This window comes from Crinia signifera, chromosome 19, assembly GCF_055691185.1.
Source record: "Crinia signifera chromosome 19, ASM5569118v1, whole genome shotgun sequence".
NCBI lineage: Eukaryota > Metazoa > Chordata > Amphibia > Anura > Myobatrachidae > Crinia > Crinia signifera.
Window position 1 is genome coordinate 137,492,186 of NC_139226.1, and position 25,083 is coordinate 137,517,268.

The following is a 25,083-nucleotide window of genomic DNA, read 5'->3' on the forward strand; positions in this document are numbered from 1 at the left end:
CTCAGATGGGGGACGTCACTTACGTGCCGGGAGACCCATCAGATGAGGGACGTCACTTACGTGCCGGGAGACCCCTCAGATGGGGGACGTCACTTACGTGCCGGGAGACCCCTCAGATGGGAGACGTCACTTACGTGCCGGGAGACCCCTCAGATGGGGGACGTCACTTACGTGCTGGGAGACCCCTCAGATGGGGGACGTCACTTACGTGCTGGGAGACCCCTCAGGTGGGGGACGTTCCGAACATGCTGGGAGACCTCTCAGGTGGGGGACGTTACTTACGTGCTGGGAGACCCCTCAGATGGGGGACGTCACTTACGTGCTGGGAGTCCCCTCAGATGGGGGACGTCACTTACGTGCTGGGAGACCCCTCAGATGGGGGACGTTACCTACGTGCTGGGAGACCCCTCAGATGGGGGACGTTACTTACGTGCTGGGAGACCCCTCAGATGGGGGACGTCACTTACGTGCTGGGAGACCCCTCAGATGGGGGACGTTACTTACGTGCTGGGAGACCCCTCAGATGGGGGACGTTACTTACGTGCTGGGAGACCCCTCAGATGGGGGACGTTACTTACGTTCTGGGAGACCCCTCAGATGGGGGACGTCACTTACGTGCTGGGAGACCCCTCAGATGGGGGACGTCACTTACGTGCTGCGAGACCCCTCAGATGGGGGACGTCACTTACGTGCTGGGAGACCCCTCAGATGGGGGACGTCACTTACGTGCTGGGAGACCGCTCAGATGGGGGACGTCACTTACGTGCCGGGAGACCCCTCAGATGGGGGACGTCACTTACGTGCCGGGAGACCCCTCAGATGGGGGACGTCACTTACGTGCCGGGAGACCCCTCAGATGGGGGACGTCACTTACGTGCCGGGAGACCCCTCAGATGGGGGACGTCACTTACGTGCTGGGAGACCCCTCAGATGGGGGACGTCACTTACGTGCTGGGAGACCCCTCAGGTGGGGGACGTTCCGAACATGCTGGGAGACCTCTCAGGTGGGGGACGTTACTTACGTGCTGGGAGACCCCTCAGATGGGGGACGTCACTTACGTGCTGGGAGACCCCTCAGATGGGGGACGTCACTTACGTGCTGGGAGACCCCTCAGATGGGGGACGTTACTTACGTGCTGGGAGACCCCTCAGATGGGGGACGTCACTTACGTGCTGGGAGACCCCTCAGATGGGGGACGTCACTTACGTGCTGGGAGACCCCTCAGATGGGGGACGTTACTTACGTGCTGGGAGACCCCTCAGATGGGGGACGTTACCTACGTGCTGGGAGACCCCTCAGATGGGGGACGTTACCTACGTGCTGGGAGACCCCTCAGATGGGGGACGTTACTTACGTGCTGGGAGACCCCTCAGATGGGGGACGTTACTTACGTGCTGGGAGACCCCTCAGATGGGGGACGTCACTTACGTTCTGGGAGACCCCTCAGATGGGGGACGTCACTTACGTGCTGGGAGACCCCTCAGATGGGGGACGTCACTTACGTGCTGGGAGACCCCTCAGATGGGGGACGTCACTTACGTGCTGGGAGACCCCTCAGATGGGGGACGTCACTTACGTGCTGGGAGACCCCTCAGATGGGGGACGTCACTTACGTGCTGGGAGACCCCTCAGATGGGGGACGTCACTTACGTGCTGGGAGACCCCTCAGATGGGGGGCGTCACTTACGTGCTGGGAGACCCCTCAGATGGGGGACGTCACTTACGTGCTGGGAGACCCCTCAGATGGGGGACGTCACTTACGTGCTGGGAGACCCCTCAGATGGGGGACGTTACTTACGTGCTGGGAGACCCCTCAGATGGGGAACGTCACTTACGTGCTGGGAGACCCCTCAGATGGGGGACGTCACTTACGTGCTGGGAGACCCCTCAGATGGGGGACGTCACTTACGTGCTGGGAGACCCCTCAGATGGGGGACGTCACTTATGTGCTGGGAGACCCCTCAGATGGGGGACGTTACTTACGTGCTGGGAGACCCCTCAGATGGGGGACGTTACTTACGTGCTGGGAGACCCCTCAGATGGGGGACGTCACTTACGTGCTGGGAGACCCCTCAGATGGGGGACGTCACTTACGTGCTGGGAGACCCCTCAGATGGGGGACGTTACTTACGTGCTGGGAGACCCCTCAGATGGGGGACGTCACTTACGTGCTGGGAGACCCCTCAGATGGGGGACGTTACTTACGTGCTGGGAGACCCCTCAGATGGGGGACGTTACTTACGTGCTGGGAGACCCCTCAGATGGGGGACGTTACTTACGTTCTGGGAGACCCCTCAGATGGGGGACGTCACTTACGTGCTGGGAGACCCCTCAGATGGGGGACGTCACTTACGTGCTGCGAGACCCCTCAGATGGGGGACGTCACTTACGTGCTGGGAGACCCCTCAGATGGGGGATGTCACTTACGTGCTGGGAGACCCCTCAGATGGGGGATGTCACTTACGTGCTGGGAGACCCCTCAGATGGGGGATGTTACTTACGTGCTGGGAGACCCCTCAGATGGGGACGTTACTTACGTGCTGGGAGACCCCTCAGATGGGGGACGTTACTTACGTGCTGGGAGACCCCTCAGATGGGGGAACGTTACTTACGTGCTGGGAGACCCCTCAGATGGGGGACGTTACTTACGTGCTGGGAGACCCCTCAGAGGTGGGACGTCACTTACGTGCTGGGAGACCCCTCAGATAGGGGACGTTACTTACGTGCTGGGAGACCCCTCAGATGGGGGACGTTACTTACGTGCTGGGAGACCCCTCAGATGGGGGACGTTACTTACGTGCTGGGAGACCCCTCAGATGGGGGACGTCACTTACGTGCTGGGAGACCCCTCAGATGGGGGACGTCACTTACGTGCTGGGAGACCCCTCAGATGGGGGACGTCACTTACGTGCTGGGAGACCCCTCAGATGGGGGATGTTACTTACGTGCTGGGAGACCCCTCAGATGGGGGATGTTACCTACGTGCTGGGAGACCCCTCAGATGGGGGACGTTACCTACGTGCTGGGAGACCCCTCAGATGGGGGACGTTACTTACGTGCTGGGAGACCCCTCAGATGGGGGAACGTTACTTACGTGCTGGGAGACCCCTCAGATGGGGGACGTCACTTACGTGCTGGGAGACCCCTCAGATGGGGACGTCACTTACGTGCTGGGAGACCCCTCAGATGGGGGACGTTACTTACGTGCTGGGAGACCCCTCAGATGGGGGACGTTACCTACGTGCTGGGAGACCCCTCAGATGGGGGACGTTACTTACGTGCTGGGAGACCCCTCAGATGGGGGACGTAACTTACGTGCTGGGAGACCCCTCAGATGGGGGACGTTACTTACGTGCTGGGAGACCCCTCAGATGGGGGACGTTACTTACGTGCTGGGAGACCCCTCAGGTGGGGGACGTTCCGAACATGCTGGGAGACCTCTCAGGTGGGGGACGTTACTTACGTGCTGGGAGACCCCTCAGATGGGGGACGTCACTTACGTGCTGGGAGACCCCTCAGATGGGGGACGTTACTTACATGCTGGGAGACCCCTCAGATGGGGGGACGTTCCTTACGTGCTGGGAGACCCCTCAGATGGGGGACGTTACTTACGTGCTGGGACACCCCTCAGATGGGGGGACATCACTTACGTGCTGGGAGACCCCTCAGATGGGGGACGTTACTTACGTGCTGGGAGACCCCTCAGATGGGGGACGTCACTTACGTGCTGGGAGACCCCTCAGATGGGGGATGTTACTTACGTGCTGGGAGACCCCTCAGATGGGGGACGTTACTTACGTGCTGGGAGACCCCTCAGATGGGGGACGTTACTTACGTGCTGGGAGACCCCTCAGATGGGGGAACGTTACTTACGTGCTGGGAGACCCCTCAGATGGGGGACGTTACTTACGTGCTGGGAGACCCCTCAGAGGTGGGACGTCACTTACGTGCTGGGAGACCCCTCAGATAGGGGACGTTACTTACGTGCTGGGAGACCCCTCAGATGGGGGACGTTACTTACGTGCTGGGAGACCCCTCAGATGGGGGACGTTACTTACATGCTGGGAGACCCCTCAGATGGGGGACGTCACTTACGAGCTGGGAGACCCCTCAGATGGGGGACGTTACTTACATGCTGGGAGACCCCTCAGATGGGGACATCACTTACGTGCTGGGAGACCCCTCAGATGGGGGACGTCACTTACGTGCTGGGAGACCCCTCAGATGGGGGACGTCACTTACGAGCTGGGAGACCCCTCAGATGGGGGACGTTACTTACGTGCTGGGAGACCCCTCAGATGGGGGACGTTACTTACGTGCTGGGAGACCCCTCAGATGGGGACATCACTTACGTGCTGGGAGACCCCTCAGATGGGGGACGTCACTTACGTGCTAGGAGACCCCTCAGATGGGGGACGTCACTTACATGCTGGGAGACCCCTCAGATGGGGGACGTCACTTACGAGCTGGGAGACCCCTCAGATGGGGACGTCACTTACGTGCTGGGAGACCGCTCAGATGGGGGGACGTCACTTACGTGCTGGGAGACCCCTCAGATGGGGGACTTCACTTACGTGCTGGGAGACCCCTCAGATGGGGACGTCACTTACGTGCTGGTAGACCCCTCAGATGGGGGACGTCACTTACGTGCTGGGAGACCCCTCAGATGGGGGACGTTACTTACGTGCTGGGAGACCCCTCAGATGGGGAACGTCACTTACGTGCTGGGAGACCCCTCAGATGGGGGACGTTACCTACGTGCTGGGAGACCCCTCAGATGGGGGACGTCACTTACGTGCTGGGAGACCCCTCAGATGGGGGATGTTACTTACGTGCTGGGAGACCCCTCAGATGGGGGACGTCACTTACGTGCTGGGAGACCCCTCAGATGGGGGACGTCACTTACGTGCTGGGAGACCCCTCAGATGGGGGACGTTACTTACGTGCTGGGAGACCCCTCAGATGGGGGACGTTACTTACGTGCTGGGAGACCCCTCAGATGGGGACGTCACTTACGTGCTGGGAGACCCCTTTAGATGGGGGACGTCACTTACGTGCTGGGAGACCCCTCAGATGGGGGGCGTCACTTACGTGCTGGGAGACCCCTCAGATGGGGGACGTCACTTACGTGCTGGGAGACCCCTCAGATGGGGGACGTCACTTACGTGCTGGGAGACCCCTCAGATGGGGGACATCACTTACGTGCTGGGAGACCCCTCAGATTGGGAACGTCACTTACGTGCTGGGAGACCCCTCAGATGGGGAACGTCACTTACGTGCTGGGAGACCCCTCAGATGGGGGACGTCACTTACGTGCTGGGAGACCCCTCAGATGGGGGACGTCACTTACGTGCTGGGAGACCCCTCAGATGGGGGACGTCACTTACGTGCTGGGAGACCCCTCAGATGGGGGACGTTACTTACGTGCTGGGAGACCCCTCAGATGGGGGACGTCACTTACGTGCTGGGAGACCCCTCAGATGGGGGATGTTACTTACGTGCTGGGAGACCCCTCAGATGGGGGACGTCACTTACGTGCTGGGAGACCCCTCAGATGGGGGACGTCACTTACGTGCTGGGAGACCCCTCAGATGGGGGACGTCACTTACGTGCTGGGAGACCCCTCAGATGGGGGACGTCACTTACGTGCTGGGAGACCCCTCAGATGGGGGATGTTACTTACGTGCTGGGAGACCCCTCAGATGGGGGAACGTTACTTACGTGCTGGGAGACCCCTCAGATGGGGGACGTTACTTACGTGCTGGGAGACCCCTCAGAGGTGGGACGTCACTTACGTGCTGGGAGACCCCTCAGATAGGGGACGTTACTTACGTGCTGGGAGACCCCTCAGATGGGGGACGTTACTTACGTCCTGGGAGACCCCTCAGATGGGGGACGTTACTTACGTGCTGGGAGACCCCTCAGATGGGGGACGTTACTTACGTGCCGGGAGACCGCTCAGATGGGGACGTTACTTACGTGCCGGGAGACCCCTCAGATGGGGGGACGTCACTTACGTGCCGGGAGACCCCTCAGATGGGGGACGTCACTTACGTGCTAGGAGACCCCTCAGATGGGGGACGTTACTTACGTGCTGGGAGACCCCTCAGATGGGGGACGTCACTTACGTGCTGGGAGACCCCTCAGATGGGGGACGTCACTTACGTGCTGGGAGACCCCTCAGATGGGGGACGTTACTTACGTGCTGGGAGACCCCTCAGATGGGGAACGTCACTTACATGCTGGGAGACCCCTCAGACGGGGGACGTCACTTACGTGCTGGGAGACCCCTCAGATGGGGGACGTTACTTACGTGCCGGGAGACCCCTCAGATGGGGGACGTTACTTACGTGCCGGGAGACCCCTCAGATGGGGGGACGTCACTTACGTGCTGGGAGACCCCTCAGATGGGGGAACGTTACTTACGTGCTGGGAGACCCCTCAGATGGGGGACGTTACTTACGTGCTGGGAGACCCCTCAGATGGGGGAACGTTACTTACGTGCTGGGAGACCCCTCAGATGGGGGACGTTACTTACGTGCTGGGAGACCCCTCAGAGGTGGGACGTCACTTACGTGCTGGGAGACCCCTCAGATAGGGGACGTTACTTACGTGCTGGGAGACCCCTCAGATGGGGGACGTTACTTACGTGCTGGGAGACCCCTCAGATGGGGGACGTTACTTACGTGCTGGGAGACCCCTCAGATGGGGGAACGTTACTTACGTGCTGGGAGACCCCTCAGATGGGGACATCACTTACGTGCTGGGAGACCCCTCAGATGGGGGACGTCACTTACGTGCTGGGAGACTCCTCAGATGGGGGACGTCACTTACGTGCTGGGAGACCCCTCAGATGGGGGACGTCACTTACGTGCTGGGAGACCCCTCAGATGGGGGACGTTACTTACGTGCTGGGAGACCCCTCAGATGGGGGACGTTACCTACGTGCTGGGAGACCCCTCAGATGGGGGACGTTACTTACGTGCTGGGAGACCCCTCAGATGGGGGAACGTTACTTACGTGCTGGGAGACCCCTCAGATGGGGGACGTCACTTACGTGCTGGGAGACCCCTCAGAGGTGGGACGTCACTTACGTGCTGGGAGACCCCTCAGATGGGGACGTCACTTACGTGCTGGGAGACCCCTCAGATGGGGGACGTCACTTACGTGCTGGGAGACCCCTCAGATGGGGGACGTCACTTACGTGCTGGGAGACCCCTCAGATGGGGGACGTTACTTACGTGCTGGGAGACCCCTCAGATGGGGGATGTTACTTACGTGCTGGGAGACCCCTCAGATGGGGGACGTTACTTACGTGCTGGGAGACCCCTCAGATGGGGGACGTCATTTACGTGCTGGGAGACCCCTCAGATGGGGGACGTCACTTACGTGCTGGGAGACCCCTCAGATGGGGGACGTTACTTACATGCTGGGAGACCCCACAGATGGGGACATCACTTACGTGCTGGGAGACCCCTCAGATGGGGGACGTCACTTACGTGCTGGGAGACCCCTCAGATGGGGGACGTCACTTACGTGCTGGGAGACCCCTCAGATGGGGGACGTCACTTACGAGCTGGGAGACCCCTCAGATGGGGGACGTTACTTACGTGCTGGGAGACCCCTCAGATGGGGGACGTTACTTACGTGCTGGGAGACCCCTCAGATGGGGACATCACTTACGTGCTGGGAGACCCCTCAGATGGGGGACGTCACTTACGTGCTGGGAGACCCCTCAGATGGGGGACGTCACTTACATGCTGGGAGACCCCTCAGATGGGGGACGTCACTTACGAGCTGGGAGACCCCTCAGATGGGGACGTCACTTACGTGCTGGGAGACCGCTCAGATGGGGGGACGTCACTTACGTGCTGGGAGACCCCTCAGATGGGGGACTTCACTTACGTGCTGGGAGACCCCTCAGATGGGGACGTCACTTACGTGCTGGTAGACCCCTCAGATGGGGGACGTCACTTACGTGCTGGGAGACCCCTCAGATGGGGGACGTTACTTACGTGCTGGGAGACCCCTCAGATGGGGAACGTCACTTACGTGCTGGGAGACCCCTCAGATGGGGGACGTTACCTACGTGCTGGGAGACCCCTCAGATGGGGGACGTCACTTACGTGCTGGGAGACCCCTCAGATGGGGGACGTCACTTACGTGCTGGGAGACCCCTCAGATGGGGGACGTTACTTACGTGCTGGGAGCAGGGCCATCTTAACAGCACTGTGGGCCCCTGGGCAAAGCAATGCACTAGGGCCCTTACCCATTCTCCCCTCCTAGGGGTAGGGGGTGCTATCAGCAGCAGCTTTGATGTCCCACGGGTGGCAGGGGGTGCTCTATCTTCCACTCAACATGTAGGACCTGGAGCTGTAACTTCTGCTAATTACTCCTTTACTGCACAGGTGGTGGGAGGGATTACACTAATGCGTGGAAGGGGACACTGAGCTGAATGAAGGGTCCCTTGTAAATTACTTCCAGGGAGGTAGGGGGTGTATTATACGCAGGGGAGGGTTGGATAATGGAGTGGGCTTAATATTCGTCATTTTCCGGTGGAAGGGCAGCTTGTTTCACTGCAGATATCGCCATTATCTGGAAATAGATTTCTTAGCCTTCAAAAGTATAAAATCCTAAAGTCCCAACTTGCAGGAGGTGCTGGGGACTTGGGGATCAGAGATCAGGAGCCAGAGAAATCCATTGACAAAAATATAAAACTGTACACCAGACGTTTGGAGCTGGAGCAGGGACCAGCTGCTGGAAGGCTGATATCTCTGGTTCTGGGCATGATAGCGACAAGCCGCTAGTGTCGTCAGAAAGGGGAGAGTCCCTGCTTTTGGATTATACTCTCAGGAATATGCTAAATCAGAGAGAATCTGAGAAATATGACTGGGAAGTGCAATTAACAGGTCGGATGTGGACTGCTGCTTTGAAGTTGGATATCTCCAGTTCCCCAGGGCCGATTTTCAAAATTCTGGTATCCCTGGAAAAAGGGGATCCTCAGCTATCAGCAAAGAGCCCTTATACACCTGGGGCCCCTGGGCAAGTGCCCATTAAGCCCATACGAAAAGACGGCCCTGGCTGGGAGACCCCTCAGATGGGGGACGTTACTTACGTGCTGGGAGACCCCTCAGATGGGGACGTCACTTACGTGCTGGGAGACCCCTCAGATGGGGGACGTCACTTACGTGCTGGGAGACCCCTCAGATGGGGGGCGTTACTTACGTGCTGGGAGACCCCTCAGATGGGGGACGTCACTTACATGCTGGGAGACCCCTCAGATGGGGGACGTCACTTACGTGCTGGGAGACCCCTCAGATGGGGGACGTCACTTACGTGCTGGGAGACCCCTCAGATTGGGAACGTCACTTACGTGCTGGGAGACCCCTCAGATGGGGAACGTCACTTACGTGCTGGGAGACCCCTCAGATGGGGGACGTCACTTACGTGCTGGGAGACCCCTCAGATGGGGGACGTCACTTACGTGCTGGGAGACCCCTCAGATGGGGGACGTTACTTACGTGCTGGGAGACCCCTCAGATGGGGGACGTCACTTACGTGCTGGGAGACCCCTCAGATGGGGGATGTTACTTACGTGCTGGGAGACCCCTCAGATGGGGGACGTCACTTATGTGCTGGGAGACCCCTCAGATGGGGGACGTCACTTACATGCTGGGAGACCCCTCAGATGGGGGACATTACTTACGTGCTGGGAGACCCCTCAGATGGGGGACGTCACTTACGTGCTGGGAGACCCCTCAGATGGGGGATGTTACTTACGTGCTGGGAGACCCCTCAGATGGGGGACGTTACTTACGTGCTGGGAGACCCCTCAGATGGGGGAATGTTACTTACGTGCTGGGAGACCCCTCAGATGGGGGACGTTACTTACGTGCTGGGAGACCCCTCAGAGGTGGGACGTCACTTACGTGCTGGGAGACCCCTCAGATAGGGGACGTTACTTACGTGCTGGGAGACCCCTCAGATGGGGAACGTCACTTACATGCTGGGAGACCCCTCAGATGGGGGACGTTACTTACGTGCTGGGACACCCCTCAGATGGGGGATGTTACTTACGTGCTGGGAGACCCCTCAGATGGGGGACGTTACTTACGTGCTGGGAGACCCCTCAGATGGGGGACGTTACTTACGTGCTAGGAGACCCCTCAGATGGGGGACGTTACTTACGTGCTGGGAGACCCCTCAGATGGGGGATGTTACTTACGTGCTGGGAGACCCCTCAGATGGGGACGTTACTTACGTGCTGGGAGACCCCTCAGATGGGGACGTTACTTACGTGCTGGGAGACCCCTCAGATGGGGGACGTCACTTACGTGCTGGGAGACCCCTCAGATGGGGGACGTTACTTACGTGCTGGGAGACCCCTCAGATGGGGGACGTCACTTACGTGCTGGGAGACCCCTCAGATGGGGGACGTTACTTACGTGCTGGGAGACCCCTCAGATGGGGGACGTTACTTACGTGCTAGGAGACCCCTCAGATGGGGGACGTCACTTACGTGCTAGGAGACCCCTCAGATGGGGGACGTTACTTACGTGCTGGGAGACCCCTCAGATGGGGGACGTCACTTACGTGCTGGGAGACCCCTCAGATGGGGACGTCACTTACGTGCTGGGAGACGCCTCAGATGGGGGGATGTTACTTACGTGCTGGGAGACCGCTCAGATGGGGGACGTTACTTACGTGCTGGGAGACCCCTCAGATGGGGAACGTTACTTACTTATTGGGGATGTTGCAATGTCTTATTATTAATGAATTAGTTCAACACAAATAATGTCAATCATATATTAAGAGGAAAACTCAGAGAGCATTTATCCCTCCTGTAATGGGCCATGAAAGGAGGTATGCACAATGTAATATACCCCCCTTTCCCCTGGCCCCCAAGTTCAATGCTGCCAACCCCCGATCCCCCTCACCCCACATCGGCTGTACAGTCACCATCAGGAATCAGCCTGTCAGTGTGAGTCAGGGGGGGGGGGGAGTGCTGCTCCTGCTGGGGCTCTGCATGAATCTCACGTACTGCACGTACAGTACTCTGCACATCTGGCCGGGACACAGCCTGGGAGGTGTCGGTGCTGATGGTGCACTGTGCCAGGACCAGAAGGTGTCAGTGCTGATGGTGCACTGTGCCAGGACCAGGAGGTGTCAGTGCTGATGGTGCACTGTGCCAGGACCAGGAGGTGTCAGTGCTGATGGTGCAGTGTGCCAGGACCAGGAGGTGTCAGTGCTGATGGTGCACTGTGCCAGGAGGTGGCAATACAGCTGGGTGCAGTGTGGCAGGAGGTGGGGGTGCAGTGTTGTTGTGCAGGTGGGTGCACTGATGGCAGTGCAGGTGGATGCAGTGTGACAAGGGGTAAGATGTGTCTAGTGGGTGCAGGTGAAGGCAGGGGGTTAGGCGGGTACAGCTGCCAGGGGTTAAGTAAGTGCAGTGTGGCAGGGGGTGGCAGTGCAGGTGGGTGCAATGGAGCAGGAGGTTAGGTGGGTGCAGTGTGTGGCAGGGGGTTAGGTGGGTGCAATGGAGCAGAGGGTTAGGTGGGTGCAGTGGAGCAGGGGGTTAGGTGGGTGCAGTGGAGCAGGGAGTTAGGTGGGCGCAGTGTGTGGCAGGGGGTTAGGTGGGCGCAGTGTGTGGCAGGGGGTAAGGTGGATGCAGTGTGTGGAAGGGGGTTATGTGGGTGCAGTGGAGCAGGGGATTAGGTGTGCGCAGTGTGTGGCAGGGGGTTAGGTGGGCGCAGTGTGTAGCAGGGGGTTAGGTGGGTGCAGTGGAACAGGGGGTTAGGTGGGTACAGTGCGGCAGGGGGTTAGGTAGGCGCAGTGTGTGGCAGGGGGTTGGGTGCAGTGGAGCAGGGAGTTAGTTGGGTGCAGTGTGGCACGGGGTTAGGAGGGCGCAGTGTTTGGCAGGGGTTGGGTGGGTGCAGTGTGGCAGGGGGTTAGGTGGGTGCAGTGTGTGGCAGGGGGTTAGGTGGGTGCAGTGTGTGGCAAGGGGTTAGGTGGGTGCAGTGGAGAAGGGAGTTAGTTGGGTACAGTGTGGCACAGGGTTAGGTGGGCGCAATGTTTGGCAAGGGGTTGGTTGGGTGCAGTGTGGCAGGGGGTTAGGTGGGTGCAGTGTGTGGCAAGGGGTTAGGTGGGTGCAGTGTGTGGCAAGGGGTAAGGTGGGTGCAGTGGAGCAGGTGGTTAGGTGGGTGCAGTGTGTGGCAGGGGGTTAGGTGGGCACGGTGTGTGGCAGGGGGTTAGGCGGGTGCAGTGTGGCAGGGTGTTAGGTTTGTGCAGTGGAGCAGGGGGTTAGGTGGGAACAGTGTGTGGCAGGGGGTTAGGTGGGCACGGTGTGTGGCAGGGGGTTAGGCGGGTGCAGTGGGGCAGGGGATTTGGCGGGCGCATTGTGTGGCAGGGGGTTAGATGGGTGCAGTGCAGCAGGGGGTTAGGTGGGTGCAGTGCAGCAGGGGGTTAGTTGGTTGCCATGGAGCAGGGAGTTAGCTGGGTGCCATGGATCAGGGAATTAGGTGGGCGCAGTGTGTAGCAGGGGGTTAGGTGGGCGCAGTGTGTAGTAGGGGGTTAGGTGGGCGCAGTGTGTGGCAGGGGGTAAGGTGGATGCAGTATGTGGAAGGGGGTTAGGTGGGTGCAGTGGAGCAGGGGATTAGGTGTGTGCAGTGTGTGGCAGGGGGTTAGGTGGGCGCAGTGTGTGGCAGGGGGTTAGGTGGGTGCAGTGGAACAGGGGGTTAGGTGGGTGCAGTGCGGCAGGGGGTTAGGTAGGCGCAGTGTGTGGCAGGGGGTTGGGTGCAGTGGAGCAGGGAGTTAGTTGGGTGCAGTGTGGCACGGGGTTAGGAGGGCGCAGTGTTTGGCAGGGGTTGGGTGGGTGCAGTGTGGCAGGGGTTGGGTGGGTGCAGTGTGGCAGGGGGTTAGGTGGGTGCAGTGTGTGGCAGGGGGTTAGGTGGGTGCAGTGTGTGGCAAGGGGTTAGGTGGGTGCAGTGGAGCAGGGAGTTAGTTGGGTGCAGTGTGGCACGGGGTTAGGTGGGCGCAATGTTTGGCAGGGGGTTGGTTGGGTGCAGTGTGGCAGGGGGTTAGGTGGGTGCAGTGTGTGGCAAGGGGTTAGGTGGGTGCAGTGTGTGGCAAGGGGTTAGGTGGGTGCAGTGGAGCAGGTGGTTAGGTGGGTGCAGTGTGTGGCAGGGGGTTAGGTGGGCACGGTGTGGGGCAGGGGGTTAGGTGGGTGCAGTGTGGCAGAGGGTTAGGTTTGTGCAGTGGAGCAGGGGGTTAGGTGGGAACAGTGTGTGGCAGGGGGTTAGGTGGGCATGGTGTGTTTTAGGGGGTTAGGCGGGTGCAGTGGGGCAGGGGATTTGGCGGGCGCATTGTGTGGCAGGGGGTTAGATGGGTGCAGTGTTTAACAGGGGATTAGGTGGGCGCAGTGTGTAGCAGGGGATTAGGTGGGCGCAGTGTGTAGCAGGTGATTAGGTGGGTGCAGTGGAGTAGGAGGTGGCAGTGCAGTGTGGCAGGGGGTTAGGTGGGTGCATTGGAGCAGGGGATTAGGTCGGCGTAGTGTGTAGCAGGGGTTTAGATGGGTGCAGGGTGTAGCAGGGGATTAGGTGGGTGCAGTGGAGACGGGGGTGGCAGGGCAGTGTAGCAGGGGGTTAGGTGGGTGACATGAGGCCGCCGCCGGTATACGGGCATGTTACATTCATTCTATAGCATAATAATAACAGCGCAGCAGGCACCGCGGCAGGGAAAGGGTGGCTGTGTGAGGTGGGCGGGCTCACAGGGCCCTGTCTCGGCCAATGAGGTTGCGGCGTGGCTGGGAGGGCGTGTCGGAGGCGTGGTCACTGCGTGGCAGAGTCCCGGGAGCTCGGAGAGAGGTGACTGCTGCTGTCCTGAGGCGACGACATGTTCCCACTACTACTACTACTACTACTGCTGCTGCCCCGGGGTACACCGGGCCCCAGCCCCGAGCCAGGTGAGCTCCCCCCGGCCTGCACTCGGGCCCTCCGTGCTGTGTGTGTGTTATGCAGACTATTCTATGTATATAATGATGCTCTGAGGTGCAGGGGCCGTGTATGTATGTATGTCCTACGTACATCATGCCTAAGAGCGCCTAGCCCCCCTGTATCGCTGTGAGGTGTAGCGCCTAGCCCCCCTGTATCGCTGTGAGGTGTAGCGCCTAGCCCCCCTGTATCGCTGTGAGGTGTAGCGCCTAGCCCCCCTGTATCGCTGTGAGGTGTAGCGCCTAGCCCCCCTGTATCGCTGTGAGGTGTAGCGCCTAGCCCCCCTGTATCGCTGTGAGGTGTGGCGCCTAGCCCCCTGTATCGCTGTGAGGTGTGGCGCCTAGCCCCCCTGTATCGCTGTGAGGTGTGGCGCCTAGCCCCCCTGTATCGCTGTGAGGTGTGGCGCCTAGCCCCCCTGTATCGCTGTGAGGTGTGGCGCCTAGCCCCCCTGTATCGCTGTGAGGTGTGGCGCCTAGCCCCCCTGTATCGCTGTGAGGTGTGGCGCCTAGCCCCCCTGTATCCAGTACCAGATTAAGCCTTCGGGGGGCCCCCTTGCACTTGGCATTACTGGCTGCAAACTGTATCTGAGAATTTTACACTGTCAAAAAAAGAGTAAAGTATAAACTTGGTCAACTGCAGGGGGGAGGTGTGTGTGTGTGTGTGTGTGTGTATATATATATATATATATATATATATATATATATATCCACATGAAAAGCCTGTGTTTGTCCCTCTGCACCTTACTCTGTAGGAGACCTCACAGTCCCAGTGCTGCCTCTGATTAAAAACCCTCCCATGACTACGCTGCTGCTGCTGTCCTCCATGGGCCTGAGAAGCATGTAATGAGTTCCACCAATTAGAGCTCAGCACACCTCTCAGCCTCTGTCCTGTTGTGCAAAGTGTCATGGGACTTATGCTGCTTTCATACCGCAAAACCTGCTTAGACCAGGTATTTAAAAAGTTTTTTAAAACGGTTCAGACCCCTTTCACATTGCATGTAAATACCTGGTCTAAAGCAGGTTTGTGGTGTGAAAGCAGCATCAGGGAGAGAGGTGATGCGGAAACCAGGCTCAGCTCCAGTGGCGTGTGAAGGCAGGGAGCCAGATGCCACCTGTCCCATGTTGGGCATTGTGGCCCGGCGGCTTGCGGTACGAGCCCGGGGCTAGCCGGCTAATGGTCTCGGCACGTGTAACTGCTGAAGCTCTGTGTGAGACGCCAGCTGCGAGGCACCCAGACAAGTGACCAGCAGCGCACTGACAGGTATGCTAGTCATGGGCCCATCTCCTCAGTACGGCAAGCAACAGCCAATAGCTAGTCACTGCAGAGTGGAAGGATGTGGCGGAACTAGCAAGCAAGTGAGGAAGGTATGTCTGGTCACAGGAGTCTCCTCACAGCGCCTAGCCCCCCCCCCCCCCCCCGTATCACTGTAAGGTGTAGCGCCTAGCCCCCCTGTATCGATGTGAGGTGTAGCGCCTAGCCCCCCTGTATCGCTGTGAGGTGTAGCGCCTAGCCCCCCTGTATCGCTGTGAGGTGTAGCGCCTAGCCCCCCTGTATCGCTGTGAGGTGTAGTGCCATACCGGTATAAGATACAGAGCTATATAACTGCGGCACTCCGATCACAAAAGAGGGCACTCGGCAAAGAATTGCTTGTTCCATTGAACACAGGGTGTTCCCATGGGAAAATCCCCCGGCCCACAAACAACCCACACCCCTCCCACCCGCACTGATGTGTGTGAGCGCCAGCGAATAATCTGTTCGCTGTGGCCGCTCTCACACAGCGGCTGCACACGTGCATAACTGACTGCGCAATCGCAAAACATCGCTCCCTGCGAGAACGTGCTATAAGGGCTATAATGTATATCTCAGTATACGGTATCTATACTGCTATGTATTATCCACCTTACCCATGTCATCCTAATGGCCATTTAACATGCCCTGTAAGTGCTGCAGTGTTGGACGTGTAGCCAGCATGGGGCCATATGCCCTGTAAGTGCTGCAGCGTTGGACATGTAGCCGGTATGAGGCCATGTGCCCTATAAGTGCTGCAGTGTTGGACGTGTAGCCAGCATGGGGCCATGTGCCCTGTAAGTGCTGCAGCGTTGGACATGTAGCCGGTATGAGGCCATGTGCTCTATAAGTGCTGCAGTGTTGGACGTGTAGCCAGCATGGGGCCATGTGCCCTGTAAGTGCTGCAGTGTTGGACGTGTAGCCAGCATGGGGCCATGTGCCCTGTAAGTGCTGCAGCGTTGGACATGTAGCCGGTATGAGGCCATGTGCCCTATAAGTGCTGCAGCTTTGGACGTGTAGCAAGCATGGGGCCATGTGCCCTGTAAGTGCTGCAGCGTTGGACGTGTAGCCGGTATGAGGCCATGTGCCCTGTAAGTGCTGGAGCGTTGGACGTGTAGCCGGTATGGGGCCATGTGCCCTGTAAGTGCTGGAGCGTTGGACGTGTAGCTGGTATAAGGCCATGTGCCCTGTATTTGCTGCTGCATTGGACGTGTAGCCTGTGTAAGGCCATGTGCTCTGTAAGTGATGCAGCGTTGGACGTGTAGCCGGTGTAAGGCCATGTGCCCTGTGAGTGCTGCAGCGTTGGATGTGTAGCCGGTATGGGGCCATGTGCCCTGTAAGTGATGCAGCATTGGACGTGTAGCTGGTATGAGGTCATGTGCTCTGTAACTGCTGCAGCGTCGGACGTGTAGCCGGTATGAGGCCATGTGTCCTGTAGCGTTGGATGTGTAGCCGGTATGAGGCCATGTGCCCTGTAAGTGCTGCAGCGTTGGACGTGTAGCCGGTATGAGGCCATGTGCTCTGTAAGTGATGCAGCGTTGGACGTGTAGCCGGTGTAAGGCCATGTGCCCTGTAAGTGCTGGACGTGTAGCCGGTATGAGGCCATGTACCCTGTAAGTGCTGCAGCGTTGGACGTGTAGCCGGTATGAGACCATATGCCCTGTAAGTGCTGGACGTGTAGCCGGTATGGGGCCATGTGCCCTGTAAGTGCTGCAGCGTTGGACGTGTAGCCGGTATGAGGCCATGTGCCCTGTAAGTGCTGCAGCGTTGGACGTGTAGCTGGTATAAGGCCATGTGCCCTGTAAGTGCTGCAGTGTTGAACGTGTAGCCGGTATGGGCCATGTGCCCTGTAAGTGATGCAGCGTTGGACGTGTAGCCGGTATCAGGCCATGTGCCCTGTAAATGCTGCAGCGTTGGACGTGTAGCCGGTATGGGGCCATGTGCCCTGTAAGTGCTGCACCGTTGGACGTGTAGCCGGTATGGGGCCATGTGCCCTGTAAATGATGCAGCGTTGGACATGTAGCCGGTATGAGGCCATATGCCCTGTAAGTGCTGGACGTGTAGCCGGTATGGGGCCATGTGCCCTGTAAGTGCTGCAGCGTGTGCCCTGTAAGTGCTGCAGCGTTGGACGTGTAGCCGGTATGGGGCCATGTGCCCTGTAATGGCTGCAGCATTGGCAGTGTAACCAGTGTAAGGCCATGTGCCCTGTAAGTGCTGGACATGTAGCCGGTGTAAGGCCATGTGCTCTGTAAGTGCTGCAGTGTTGGACGTGTAGCCGGTATGAGGCCATGTGCCCTGTAAGTGCTGCAGCATTGGCAGTGTAACCAGTGTAAGGCCATGTGCCCTGTAAGTGCTGGACGTGTAGCCGGTGTAAGGCCATGTGGCCGGTAAGTGCTGCAGCGTTGGACGTGTAGCCGGTGTAAGGCCATGTGCCCTGTAAGTGCTGCAGCGTTGTACGTGTAGCCGGTATGAGACCATATGCCCTGTAAGTGCTGGACGTGTAGCCGGTATGGGGCCATGTGCCCTGTAAGTGCTGCAGCGTTGGACGTGTAGCCGGTATGAGGCCATGTGCCCTGTAAGTGCTGCAGCGTTGGACGTGTAGCTGGTATAAGGCCATGTGCCCTGTAAGTGCTGCAGTGTTGAACGTGTAGCCGGTATGGGCCATGTGCCCTGTAAGTGATGCAGCGTTGGACGTGTAGCCGGTATCAGGCCATGTGCCCTGTAAATGCTGCAGCGTTGGACGTGTAGCCGGTATGGGGCCATGTGCCCTGTAAGTGCTGCACCGTTGGACGTGTAGCCGGTATGGGGCCATGTGCCCTGTAAATGATGCAGCGTTGGACATGTAGCCGGTATGAGGCCATATGCCCTGTAAGTGCTGGACGTGTAGCCGGTATGGGGCCATGTGCCCTGTAAGTGCTGGACGTGTAGCCGGTATGGGGCCATGTGCCCTGTAAGTGCTGCAGCGTGTGCCCTGTAAGTGCTGCAGCGTTGGACGTGTAGCCGGTATGGGGCCATGTGCCCTGTAATGGCTGCAGCATTGGCAGTGTAACCAGTGTAAGGCCATGTGCCCTGTAAGTGCTGGACATGTAGCCGGTGTAAGGCCATGTGCTCTGTAAGTGCTGCAGTGTTGGACGTGTAGCCGGTATGAGGCCATGTGCCCTGTAAGTGCTGCAGCATTGGCAGTGTAACCAGTGTAAGGCCATGTGCCCTGTAAGTGCTGGACGTGTAGCCGGTGTAAGGCCATGTGGCCGGTAAGTGCTGCAGCGTTGGACGTGTAGCCGGTGTAAGGCCATGTGCCCTGTAAGTGCTGCAGCGTTGTACGTGTAGCCGGTATGAGGCCATGTGCCCTGTAAGTGTTGTATGTGTAGCCGGTATGAGGCCATGTGCCCTGTAAGTGTTGGACGTGTAGCCGGTATGGGGCCAGACAATGTATGCCATGTGTGCAGAATGTAGCGGATAGGAATGTTTACCCAGACAGGCGGCAGGAGGGAATAAATGGACCTATTCTTCCCCCAGGCTGCAGGGAGCTCTATAGCTCGTAGGTTATCCCGTCCCAGCCTGTTCTCTGCTCCTAGCTGTAATGGTATACTGCCCATTCCACTCCTCACATCATGGCCATTATTCTGGTTCACTCACAAAGGCAAATTCATTCTCAAATGAATTCTCTCTGCACAAGTTACATCTGCCCCCCCTGCAGTGCACATGGTTAAGTCCATTTGAGAAGTTATTTATCTTTGCGAGTGAACCAAAGTAAGGACCAGCGTCACTGCTCCTGTCACATGCAGCCCTGTCCTCACTGGCACATCCCTCATCTCCTGATATACTCTGTGCTGCTGGAGGCCCTGCTCCTCCCACTATATAACTCTCAGTCTGTGGCTTCCTCCTCACATCATGTCACTGCCCCTGTCACATGCAGCCCTGTCCTCACTGACACATCCCTCATCTCCTGATATACTCTGTGCTGCTGGGGACCCTGCTCCTCCCACTCTATAACTCTCAGTCTTTAGCTGCTGCCCCCATTCTTCTCCTCACATCATGTCACTGCCCCTGTCACATGCAGCCCCGTCCTCACTGACACATCCCTCATCTCCTGATATACTCTGTGCTGCTGGGGACCCTGCTCCTCCCACTATATAACTCTCAGTCTGTGACTTCCTGCTGCCTCCATTCCCCTCCTCACATCATGTCACTGCCCCTGTCACATGCAGCCCTGTCCTCACTGACCCATCCCTCATCTCCTGATATACTCTGTGCTGCTGGGGACCCTGCTCCTCCCACTATATAACGCTCAGTCTGTGACTTCCTGCTGCCCCCATTCCCCTCCTCACATCATGTCACTGCCCCTGTCCTCACTGACACATCGCTTATCTCCTAATATACTCTGTGCTGCTGGGGACCCTGCTCCTCCCAGTATATAACTCAGTCTTTGGCTTCCTCCTCACATCATGTCACTGCCCCTGTCACATGCAGCCCTGTCCTCACTGACACACCCCTCATCTCCTGATGTACTCTGTGCTTCTGGGGACCCCACTCCTCCCACTATATAACTTTCAGTCTGTGGCTTCCTGCTGCCCCCATTCCCCTCCTCACATCATGTCACTGCCCCGTCACATAGCTTCCCCCAGTAATGGCTGTGTTACTCTCTCTCTCGCACAGACAACCTCTTAGTTCTCACGGTGGCCACAGAGGAGACGGATGGTTTCAGACGTTTCCAGAGATCGCTGCAATGCTTCAACTACAAAGTGAAGGTATGTGAGACTTCTCTGACCCCGAGGGCGTTGCGGCCAGGAATTCCACCTCTCACACAGGAAGTACTGCGGGGCATCCCAGGCAGAAGTATTCCGTAGCCCCAAGTAACCCTGAATACGACAAAGCTGTCCTTGTACAGCCCCCTACACCCTGCCCTGTACTCACCGTGCCACTCTTACAGTCCTGGGTAACTGTCCTGCTACTTGGTCCCTGGAAGAAGGGACTGTATGTACAAATATGGTTTCATGCCACCCCTTAACTACCAGCCATGATCTGTTTCATGCCTGTTACTGGGAGCAGATGTTACCACCTCAGTAAGCTGTCATCTGACAGGGGATAAAGGAAATATGGGAAAGAGGAGGCAAACAATGGAACTGTACCAAATAGTCACCTTTTTTTTTTTTTCCGGTTGCCTCAGCACCACAGTGTATATCTGCCTGCCAGGCTTTTCTTCAGACCCTGTAAATGCCCCTGCACCCGTTGCTTTTTGGGCACATTGTACCCCTGGACAGTGATCTTTGTGAGTTGCTGTGGTATCATTGTGTAGTTAGGCGTGAGTAAGACAGCAGATTACCATTAATGTGTACATAAGGCTGACCGGTGTGTCTGTAATGACTGTAGCGTGGTTACGTCAGTGTATGCCCACCGCAAGCTGTCGTGTCAGGAGGGGGCGTTATCTCTGTAATGCTGCCAGTCCCTCTCTGCCCGCATAGCTAACCTTCCACTGCCAGCAATGCAATTTGTGGGTTGGTAGATTCATACGCCATGGTAGCGTCAGTGATGTCACAGCAGCTGGAGTGACTGCAGTCCCTACCGTATAGTGGCATTTGATGTCTGTAATGTAGTTCGGAGATAATATGGTTCTACTGAAATGGGTCGCGGTGATATGTGACCCTGACCAATGTTTATACTGTCATGGGTGTTATATATATGTTGTGGCTCATGTAGAGTTGGACACGAGCCGGCTATAGATACACCTGTGATGGGGTAGAGGTTGAGCATGTGCAGAGGTGTGTGTGTGTGTATGTATATATATATATATATATATATATATATATATATATATATATATATATATATATATATATATATATATATATATATATATATATATATATACCACCCCCTCCCGCTCTCCCCATTATATTATCAGTGCGCATGTGCACAGAGATACATCTGGGAAGTTGTACGCAGAGCCCGCTGCTCCCCTCACTTTCCCACTGTGAACACTGCCTAGGTAAGCCTGCCCGCCCAGCTACGCCCCATCAGCCACAAGTAGAGGGGTTCTGTATCGCAGTCTGCTTCCATCATGTGTGCGCTGAGAAAACTGCTCTGCAATGAGCCACGCGTTCAGCTCCGCATTGCCCCGTAGTGTGCTCTGGTCACTTCTCTTATATGGCTGCAGGTGCTGGGTCTCGGGGAAGAGTGGCGCGGAGACGGGCAGAAAGTCCAGCTGCTGAAGGCTGCCCTGGAGCAGTATGCAGATAATGAAGATCTGGTCGTCCTCTTCACAGAAAGGTAACATGATAGGGAGGCAATAACTGCGGAGCTGTCTGTGCCTCTGTTCTGTATGTTGGCATGGAATAGGCGATGGTAGATCTGTCCTGGGGGTGGTGGGAGCAGCCGCTGGCTGATATGTGATGATAAAATCATTGCTGGATAATACTGTTGTCTTGTTCTAGTTATGACACGGTGTTTGCGTCGGGCCCGGCGGAGCTGCTCAAGAAATTCAAGCAAACCAAAAGTAAAGTGGTTTTCTCTGCCGAAGCCGTGGCGTATCCGGAGAGACGCTTAGAGGCCAAGTACCCGTCCGTGAGAGAGGGCAAACGCTTCCTGGGGTCATCAGGTACCAGCCATCATTGTGATTAATGACAAAGGTTATAACCTCCTAAGCTCAGCTGCAGTCTAGGGGGCCCAACCTTGCTGCATGCAATCTGCTATTGCATGCTAATATTACAATGGGGCGTCCCTACTGTATCCAGCTTTGGCAGGGTCCCAAGTGAATCTGTAGCAGCTGCCTCACAGCTCCGTTCCTGCTTTTCTCCATTGTCACGTTGTTGCTGAGGTTCAGACACCGCGGCACTTGTGCAGACTAGGACGTTGTAGTGTCACGTCACTGTGAGAGCTGCTGAGGGTCAGACACTGCTGCAGACTAGGACGCCGCAGTGTAGTGTCACGGTCACTGTGAGAGCCGCTGTGGGTCAGACACCGCTGCACTTGTGCAGACTAGGACGTTGTAGTGTCACGTCACTGTGAGAGCTGCTGAGGGTCAGACACTGCTGCAGACTAGGACGCCGCAGTGTAGTGTCACGGTCACTGTGAGAGCCGCTGTGGGTCAGACACCGCTGCACTTGTGCAGACTAGGACGTTGTAGTGTCACGTCACTGTGAGAGCTGCTGAGGGTCAGACACTGCTGCAGACTAGGACGCCGCAGTGTAGTGTCACGGTCACTGTGAGAGCCGCTGTGGGTCAGACACCGCTGCTCTTGTGCTGACTAGGACGATGCAGTGTAGTGTCACGGTCACTGTGAGAGCCGCTGAGGGTCAGACACCGCTGCACTTGTGCAGACTAGGACGTTGCAGTGTAGTATCACGGTCACTGTGAGAGCCGCTGAGGGTCAGACACCGCTGCTCTTGTGCTGACTAGGACGACGCAGTGTAGTGTCACGGTCACTGTGAGAGCCGCTGAGGGTCAGACACCGCTGCACTTGTGCAGACTAGGACGTTGCAGTGTAGTATCACGGTCACTGTGAGAGCCGCTGAGGGTCAGACAACGCTGCTCTTGTGCAGACTAGGATGACGCAGTGTAGTGTCACGGTCACTGTGAGCCGCTGAGGGCCAGACAACGCTGCACTTGTGCAGACTAGGACGACGCAGTGTAGTGTCACGGTCACTGTGAGAGCCTCTGAGGGTCAGACAACGCTGCTCTTGTGCAGACTAGGATGACGCAGTGTAGTGTCACGGTCACTGTGAGCCGCTGAGGGTCAGACACCGCTGCACTTGTGCAGACTAGGACGACGCAGTGTAGTGTCACGGTCACTGTGAGAGCCGCTGAGGGTCAGACAACGCTGCTCTTGTGCAGACTAGGACGACGCAGTGTAGTGGCGCAGTCACGGTGAGCCGCTGAGGGTCAGACACCGCTGCACTTGTGCAGACTAGGACGTCGCAGTGTAGTGTCACGGTCACTGTGAGCCGCTGCACTTGTGCAGACTAGGACGTCGCAATGTAGTGTCACGGTCACTGTGAGCCGCTGAGGGTCAGACACTGCTGCACTTGTACAGACTAGGAAGGGCAGAGGATGGGGAGGGAATCAGTAAGACGTTTTGAGGGATCGCACAAGTGCGTCTATTAGAGGCCCCAAAGTCCGTAATTCGGCCCTCCTGGCAATGTGTAATAAAGTTTCACAGATAACAATAAATCCCATTACAGACCATTTATATAATGCAGAGACACCAGTATCTCTGGTTCTGGTCATACCTTGCCCACATATAATATGTCACTGTGCGAGGCGGAATACGGGGCCTGCTCTGCGGCAGCCTCACTGACGGGACGTGCTCTGCCTAGTGTACCTCACTGACCGTGCCCTCGCTACCACAGCAGAACTTCCACATGCCACCCTACTGCTCCCATTGCAGGATACAGAATGTCTGAGCGGATTCAGCGCAGCAATAAGGGGAGAGACAGACTCTGCAGCTGGAGCTCATCAGCACATTGCTGGCTGTAGCCTTTGGCATTCCCCAATTCATTGCTTTACGACTGTTTAACAAACCTCTGCTGCTGCTGCTAAACGCTTTACAAGTTGTCTCCTTTCCCGTCCGCAGCGTTTATGGGCTACGCTTCACATCTCCACAAACTGACTGCGGACTGGAGCAGGTCCGATGACTACAGCGACCAGCTGTTCTACACCAACATCTTCCTGGATGCAGCAAAGAGAGTAAGTGGGCGTCCGGCTGAGTCACAGGCCTCTGCTTGGGTAATATCCACTGCTATTGCTTGGGCCAATCACAAAACGTATAGCTATTAACATGACTGAATGGTTAGTGTATAAATGACATGCCCTGTAGACTGGTGCACGTTCTCAGTGCTGATGCCCATTCCTGGCACCCTAGCTGGTGCCCGTTCCCTTCACTGTTTCTGATATCAGCTGTGCATCCCCGCCTGGACCAGGCCTTTAATCCACCATGGTCCTAAAAGACTTTAAATTGGCCGCACTGAGCAGTGTGACAATCACTATGTGGCGCGGCGACTCTCCATCATGTAAACTGTGTGATTGCTTTGATCTGCTTGTACCCCAATGTAGTGTGTAATAAAAGCAGAATGTGCGTGCACTGCTGTATGGAATTTGGTAATAAATGTCTCTGAAGTAACGTCACTCTGTGAGGGCCATGCGATTTTCATCTTTTCATTGTTATTTAGGAGAAGATTAACATCACCTTGGACCACAGATGTCGGATCTTCCAGAACCTGCACGGCTCAGTGGGTGAGTAAATCCTGTTCTCCGCAATAACACATATCGCTACAATACAGAGTGCCTCCCTGTCCTGGTGCTCCGAGGCTAGCACTCATGTCTGCAGCGCTCTGACCTTCCTGTCTTTATCTCCTACCCAGGGGATGTGGTATTAAAGTTTGAGAATGGGAGAGTGAGAGCTCGGAACCTGGCGTATGACACGCTACCGGTGGTAATAAGCGGAAGTGGACAGAGCAAGGTAAGGATATGTGTCCCCCACGGACTTCTGCGCAGATGCTACCCTTAACTTAAGTGGGTTGGGTCTATAGTGACGTCTGTGTATGCTCTTTATGGGCACATGGCTGGTATGTGCCCATCACACCTTAGCCACTGGTTACTTAGGGTGGTCAGCATCCCCCAGATACTAACTGCCAGGAGGGACTGTCGTATGCCCCGTTGCTATGTTGGTGTAGTGTTAGTGCCTGGTTGGTGTAGTCTTAATGTCCTGCCCCTGATTGCCCATCTCTGGTGAGTGTGTTAGTGCACGGTCGGTGTAGTGTTAGTGTCCTGTCCATGATTGCCCATCTCTGGTGCGTGTGTGTTGGTCTCTGG

General features: G+C 57.1%; 1 protein-coding gene across 1 annotated transcript in view; it reads left to right on the top strand.

The window, feature by feature from the left end:
• The first annotated feature begins 13,668 nt into the window (after positions 1-13,668).
• The window catches only part of PLOD1 (procollagen-lysine,2-oxoglutarate 5-dioxygenase 1), a 28,626-nt gene continuing 17,211 nt past the window's right edge, over positions 13,669-25,083 (top strand). Inside the window, exons 1-7 of the mRNA XM_083163465.1 lie at positions 13,669-13,961; positions 19,933-20,024; positions 21,431-21,543; positions 21,708-21,871; positions 23,846-23,958; positions 24,441-24,504; positions 24,633-24,730. Coding sequence (XP_083019591.1) covers positions 13,892-13,961; positions 19,933-20,024; positions 21,431-21,543; positions 21,708-21,871; positions 23,846-23,958; positions 24,441-24,504; positions 24,633-24,730 — 714 coding nt within the window. The 5' untranslated portion in view covers positions 13,669-13,891. The remainder of the gene's footprint in view (positions 13,962-19,932; positions 20,025-21,430; positions 21,544-21,707; positions 21,872-23,845; positions 23,959-24,440; positions 24,505-24,632; positions 24,731-25,083) is intronic.